This window comes from Sinocyclocheilus rhinocerous, unplaced genomic scaffold, assembly GCF_001515625.1.
Source record: "Sinocyclocheilus rhinocerous isolate Xijiao unplaced genomic scaffold, SAMN03320098_v1.1 scaffold149, whole genome shotgun sequence".
NCBI lineage: Eukaryota > Metazoa > Chordata > Actinopteri > Cypriniformes > Cyprinidae > Sinocyclocheilus > Sinocyclocheilus rhinocerous.
This window is the reverse complement of record NW_015654504.1, coordinates 122,211-129,794: the sequence shown is the minus strand read 5'-3', so window position 1 is coordinate 129,794 and position 7,584 is coordinate 122,211. Positions and strand designations below refer to the sequence as shown.

Genomic DNA, 7,584 nt, shown 5'->3' with positions numbered 1-7,584 from the left:
GGTCCGTGTGTTAAAAATTAAAAACCTCAGCATTAAAGCGGTTATGCAATTTAATATGCGCCAGTACTGGAGTAATTACGCGTCGGCTCGGCTGCTGGTTGTTTTGAGTCATGGTGAGCTGGATCATGTCCGCCGGGTTTTGCCGGGTCTCTTCTGTGCTCCGCCGGGTCTCCTCGGCTGTTTCCGCCGGCTCGGCTCGCTTCGGCTCCGGCTGTCAGGAGCGGCTCCGCTGGCCTCCGCTGGCCGGGGATGTGGATCGGTTCGGAGGCGTGACGGTGCGAGACTTTCCGCCGGACATCAGCGAGGACGAGTTCAGCGAGCTGCTGCGGGGTACAGGAGCGTAATCATCGACAAACATCAACATGAAATACATAATAATGACGTCATGCATAAGTACAGTGCGATGTCTGTAAATGGCATTGCGTGTTATGTACAGTATGCATGCATGTATTTCCGTCTGTGTTGTGCAGTCAAGCGCACAGCTGCTTTTCCGCAAATCATATTACAGAGTAGCACATTGATTTTCCAGTTTTTCAGTTTTTACTTGTTTTGTTTGTTTGCATACAGATTACGTTGTCATTCATTTGAGTTCAAATTAAATGTAATTAAATATAATATATAGACTAATATAAGCTATATTAATAAAAGAAAAATACTAACGTCTTAGTGTTTGGCTTATATATATATATATAGCAAGAGCATCTGACCTGATCAATGATAGTCATTTAAGCACATTTGGATCACCTAGAAATAGTTTTTAAGATATTTCTTATACACTTTATGTCATAATGTTTGTTATTATTATTATTATTATTATTATTATTTACAAAATCTTTAAACTTTGCTTTTTTACAGGATAAACACAAATATATTATACATGCATCACCACTAAAAAGTTTGGAAAGATTTTTTATGTTTCTGAAAGAAGTCTCTTCTGCTCACCAGGGCTTTTTAGGATTCACAGATGAATAGAAACACAGATGAATAGAAATTTATTTGAAATAGAAATCTTTTCTAACATTATAAATGTCTTTACTTTCACATTTGATCAATGTAATGTGTCCTTGCTGAATAAAAGTATTTATGTTTATTTTGTTTTAACTGTTTTTAACATTGATAATCAGAATGCATATTAGAATGATTTCTGAAGATCATGTGACACTGAAGACTGGAGTAATGATGCTGAAAATACAGCTTTGATCACAGAAATACATTACAGTTTAACAGATATTCACATAGAACACAGTTATTTGAAATAGTAATAATATTTCACCATTTTTGATCAGCTAAATGCAACCTTTACTGCCACTTTTGATACATTTAATGCATTATTGATGAATAAAAGTAATTTCTTGAACTATTGATCTTAGTGCATATAATATAGAGTGTATTGACATGTTTCTGGCTCGGACCGGGAGAGGACAGACTGCCTTCGTTCGCCACACATCAAGTAGGAGTCGCTGGTAAGAGCAGAATGAGTATCTCACTGGTAAGGAGTGTTGGGAACATTCATATGATGGAGGATATCGTTTTGGGTGGAAGAGTAGAAAAAGGAGTATGGCATGGATAAGAAGATCTTCTGTCCTAATGTAGCACTCACTGATGCCCTTCCATGGAGAGACCCTGAACCGCTGTAGATCTGAGCTTACTAGACAAGTCCAGATGAATAAATTTGACCCTGGAGCACAAAACCAGTCATAAGGGATACAACTATTTGAAAATCTGGAATCTGAGGGTGCAAAAAAATCTAAATATTGAGAAAATCGTCTTTAAAGTTGTTCAAATGAAGTTCTTAGCAATGCATATTACTAATCAAAAATTAAGTTTTGATATATTTACGGTAGGAAATTTACAAAATATCTTCATGGAACATGATCTTTACTTAATATCCTAATGATTTTTGGCATAAAAGAAAAATGGATAATTTTGACCCATACAATGTATTGTTGGCTATTGCTACAAATATACCTGTGCTACTTATGACTGCTTTTGTGGTCAAAGGTCACATACATATTTAATTAGTGCTCTGTATACCTGTCTATCCATTAAACCTTTTCCTAAAACATCTTCATGCATCATTCCCTCCTCCCCAAATTGACTAAATAATATGAAGATCATGTAAAGATCATGTTCCATGAAGATTTTGTGTACATTTCCTACTGTAAACATATCAAAACTTCATTTTTGATTAGTAATATGCATTGCTAAGAACTTCATTTGAACAACTTTAAAGATGATTTTCTCAATATTTAGATTTTTTTGCACCATCAGATTCCAGATTTTCAAATAGTTGCATCTCAGACAAATATTGTCCTATCCTAACAAACCATACATCAATGGAAAGCTTATTTATTTCAATTGACCCTTATGACTGGTTTGTGCTCCAGGGTCACATATATGACTCAGGTTTAGGGTCCTTCACCAGCAGGCGGCGCCGCTCCTCCGGTCCGGACACAGACATGTCCAAACATGCCCAGAAAGACGGTATGAGCTCAGTCTGGCATTGTTTGTGTTTGATTAAAGCCGAATGCTGTGAAGGTGAATCCCACGACTGGAATATTCTAGCAGTGAATAATCTGACCGCATTTCCTTTCTGAACGACTTCCAAACCAACATCCTCTGTGTGCTTTTATTTAGACCATAGCTGGATTCATTGTTAAGCATTTATAGGACCATTTCAGAGCAGCAATAGCAATCTCACAAGGTTATTTGTTGAGGATCATATTTGATCCATCAGGATTTTAAGGCTCTTATAGACTAAGTGAGAAAATGGAGGGGAAAAAACAGCTCAGTTTTATTCTGATGCTTGTAATGTAAATCAATGAGATCTTTATAACAGTAGTGCATGATACTGACATAAAATGATCTAAATAAATATCAGTGGTCACTCTATATCTGCAGTAATCTGTCTCAGTAAAATGAGATTGAAATGATCCAAACATATAATGCAGTGATTGAGAGCTGAAGAAATAAAGACATGAGGAGATTGTGTGAGAAACACATTTAACAGCAAAGTTTGATCATGTTCATCATTTACAGGAAATTTGTGTATCAAATATGATACAGTTTATAGGGTTAAAACATGTTAATCCACATTTAGTAAATTCTTAAATCACTCTTAGTTTATAATCTAGTGTAAAACTAAAAAGTTATAAATGCAGGTTCAAGAAACCTCACTGCAAAGCTCTTGAGAAACTCTGCTCAAGTGCACCGAGGGCAAAAGCTGCTTTAAACGCAAAGGAAGGTCACACAAAATGTTGATTTCATTTAGTTAATAGAAGTTAATTGATAAAAAAATCTATTCATGACATTATTTTTGAAAGCATCCTCACTTTACAGCATTTTACACAAGTGCCTGAAACTTTTAACAGTACTGTAGCTTTGCAGGTAGCTTTCTTGAAGCATATAAAACCATGTTTTATGTCTTGTTGTCTTGTTTAAAGGTGCTGTTGTGGACGAATCCAACGGCAAAGTCCTTGTTGTTCAGGACAGAAATAAGGTACAGAATCAATCTCACTTCTAACACTGACGTCTCTCATGTGTCTGATGAAAGGCTCTGTGCTGCTTCAAAACCCTACATTATTTTAGTTTCATGTAAACAGTGTCATTCCTGTAGTTTTGGGCAGCATGTAAACAAACATGCAGTTAAAGCCACACTGTTGTACCTTGAGCCTCGGTCCGCTGACCTTCCTCTGCTGCTAATGCTTGTCTGGTGTAAACAGAGCGCAAAACAAATCATGATTTAGTGAAAAGTTTAAATGAAGACTTTAAATGTCGTAATTATAATATCCTAAGGCGTAATTATGACATGAAATGTTGAAATTATGACAAACTAAGTCAAAATTGTGACAAAAAGTGAAACTGACATACTAAGTCATACTCATGAAATAAATGTCAAAATTATGACAAAATGTGAAATTGACATACTAAGTCATAATTATGAGATAAGTAAAACATTATGACAAAACGTCATAATTATGAGATGAAAAATCGAAATTATGGCATACTAAATCATAATGAGATTATGGCATACTAAATCAAAATTATGGCAAAAAGTTAAATTATGAGATAAAAATACAAAATTATGGCATACTAAGTCAAAATGATGACAAAAACTCAATTATGATATAAAAAGTGAGAGATTATTGCAAAAAGTGAAATTATGACATACTAAATCATAATTATGAAATAAAAATGTCAAAATTACGGCAAAGTCAATTATGAGATAAAAAAGTCAATTATGAGATAAATCACAAATCACAATTATGACATAGGCCTGCTAAGTCATAGTTACGAAATAAGTCAAAATTATGGCAAAAAGTGAAATTATGACATACTAAGTCATAATTATAAAAAAAAGTCAAAATTAAAATACAAAATTATGGCATACTAAGTCAAAATGATGACAAAAACTCAATTATGATATAAAAAGTGAGAGATTATTGCAAAAAGTGAAATTATGACATGCTAAATCATAATTATGAAATACAAATGTCAAAATTACGGCAAAGTCAATTATGAGATAAGTCACAAATCACAATTATGACATAGGCCTGCTAAGTCATAGTTACGAAATAAGTCAAAATTATGACAAAAACTGAAATTGACATACTAAGTCATAATTATGAGATAAGTAAAACATTATGACAAAACGTCATAATTATGAGATGAAAAAGTCGAAATTATGGCATACTAAGTCATAATGAGATTATGGCATACTAAATCAAAATTATGGCAAAAAGTTTAATTATGACAGTCATGATTATGAGATAAAAATACAAAATTATGGCATACTAAGTCATAATGAGATTATGGCATACTAAATCAAAATTATGGCAAAAAGTTAAATTATGACAGTCATAATTATGAGATAAAAATACAAAATTATGGCATACTAAGTCAAAATGATGACAAAAACTAAATTATGATATAAAAAGTGAGAGATTATGACAAAAAGTGAAATTATGACATACTAAGTCGAAACTGACATATAAAGTCGAAATTATGACATAAAAAGTCAGTTATGCCAAAAGTCATAATTATGAGAGGAAAAAGTCACAATTATGACATACTAAGTCATAGTTATGAGATAAAAAGTTGAAATTATGACAAAAAGTGAAATTATGAGTCGAAATTCAAAATTATTAGATAAGGCAAAAAAAAAGACTACTTGTATCATAATTTTGAATATTTTAATCGAATAATTATGACTTACCCAAGCATGTTTTTATGTCCTGTGAGCACCATTTACTAGTTCACATTCAACTTTTCTAACATTGATATTCACATTATTGTTGCAAATCCAAGGAGTTTTTATTCATATATTCAGCTTTATGAATCTATCTGAAGGGAACTGTGTCTGAGAAATTTCAGTTGGATTTTCTTGTCATTTTTCTAATAGTGTGGCCATTAGTAACTCTATTCTATAAGTCTATTTATTTTAGCTGTACAGAAACAGCTCATAATGCATGTATTATCAGATTGTTTAACATTTATTTTCAGATTCCTAAACACACTGGTTTGCAGCGCAAATAGTTTTATCGATTACATATTGTTATTCTTCTAGTTATTTACCTATAGAGGCTAAAGAATCGCACATTCACAAAAACAAAAAACGGTTTACTCCCGCATTGCAAAATAAGATGGATATAACATACTGCATAATCATTCATTAGGCTGAAATGTGAGGTTTATTATTTTATAAACTGTTGTTTAAATAGTAGTTTTTACAGTTTAGGATGTTGTCATATAAAAACACCAAAACAACATGTCGTTCCATTCTAATATCAGAATTTTCTGAAAACATTTCAACTGTTGATTGCAAGAAATTTTAATGGACTCGTGTTTGTTTTGTCTCCACACAAATCTACTTGTCTTGTATAAAAAAAAGAGCAGCGTGAGCATTCTGCTAAACCTCTTGTTTTCAGTTTCACGGACGAAAGAAAACACTACATGGTCAACAGACTTTTATAGTAAATGATGACAGAAATCCAGAATCTGTGAATCTGAGTGATAATGAATTCTGTGTAACCTCGTTAAACGTCTGCCTCCAGCCCTCAAGAGCGTTTCCCAGTAAAACAAACAGCTGGGTTGAGCTCGAGGCAGCTCTGGAATGGAAACTCGAAGGATTGTTTTATCCAGCAGCTTTTATCTTGCGTCACGGCTTGCTTCGGTCGTCATTTACTGGTAAAATGGCCTGCGTGTTCAGGTTTAAAATATCTCTGGGAGTATCAGAGGTCGGACTGCAGCTCATTTCAGTCGAGTTATTTATCTTCGCGGAGCAGAAGGACCCACTCGTGGAGATGTTTCTCTAGTGTGGAAATGATTAAAACCCCTGCTGAGCGGTTCATCTTTCACCAGTGGAAAAACAATGACACATTACAATGTGCTCTGATGCAGACAATGTAAACGGCACTATTAGGTGAAATAGTAATTTAAAAGAATACACTCTTAAAAATAAAGGTGCTTCAAAAGGTTCTTCAAGCGATGCCATAGAAGAACCCTTTTTGGTTCCACAAAGAACCATTTAGTCAAAGGTTCTTTAAAGAACCATCTCTTAATCACATGAATAAATGTAGGATGACCATACGTCCTCTTTCTCCCAGACCTGTCAAAAACACATTGGGTGCCGTCAGAATGAGAGAAACATCACAATAATCCACAAGTAATCCACAGCACTCCAGTCCATCAGTTAACATCTGGAGAAGACAAAATCTGAAACAAATCCAGCATTAAGACGATTTAAGACGAGTCCATAATCCATAATAACTCTTCCTCCAGTGAAAAAGTGTTCTGGTGTGAATCAGGAGAGAAATCTGCACAGATCAAGCACCGTTTAAAACGGCTCTAAACTAATATGTGGCTGGATTTTGATGTGAGAGACAATAGGAGATGCACTTTTTCACTGGAGGAAGTGTTATTATGGATTATGGACTCGTATTTGAGTTAAAAACGTCTTAATGCTAGATTTGTCTCAGCTTTTGTCTTCTCCAGATGTTAACTGATGGACTGGAGTGGTGTGGATTACTTGTGGATTATTGTGATGTTTTTATCAGCTGTTTGGACTCTCATTCTGACGGCACCCATTCACATCCATTGGTGAGCAAGTGATGCAATGCTACATTTCTCCAAATCTGTTCCTATGAAGGAAAAAAAAAATCTACATCTTGGATGGCCTGAGGGTGAGGACATTTTCAGGAAATTCTAATTTTTGGGTGAACTATTCCTGTAATGTATGGCCTTTACTGACAGGTGTAAACAGGGTTTCTCTCTTTCTCCAAACACAGTTCTCCTCGGATTCCCTCAAATTCTTTGCTCTCTTTGCTTTTTAAATAAGGAATGTTAATGCAGTGTTTCATCTTGTTCTGCAGAGTCACTGTGAATTATTCATGCTTGGCTGATTCATCGCTGTGTGTGTGTGTGTGTGTGTGTGTGTTCATGCCTAGAGGAACAGAACTCTGTCATGTCAGGACAGGAAAATGAGGGTAAGTATGTGTAAATACCGCAGCTGAACTTTACAATGAGGAACTTCTCAAACACTCCCTGTAACTCACTGTATAAAGACAAAACCTCAGCACAAACACA

The 7,584-nt window shown here is 34.6% G+C and overlaps 1 protein-coding gene across 1 annotated transcript in view; it reads left to right on the top strand.

Moving 5' to 3' along the window:
- The first annotated feature begins 9 nt into the window (after positions 1–9).
- LOC107717295 (nucleoside diphosphate-linked moiety X motif 6-like) overlaps positions 10–7,584 on the top strand; it is a 14,914-nt gene continuing 7,339 nt past the window's right edge. The window contains exons 1-3 of the mRNA XM_016524000.1: positions 10–341; positions 1,385–1,463; positions 3,444–3,499. Coding sequence (XP_016379486.1) covers positions 111–341; positions 1,385–1,463; positions 3,444–3,499 — 366 coding nt within the window. The 5' untranslated portion in view covers positions 10–110. The remainder of the gene's footprint in view (positions 342–1,384; positions 1,464–3,443; positions 3,500–7,584) is intronic.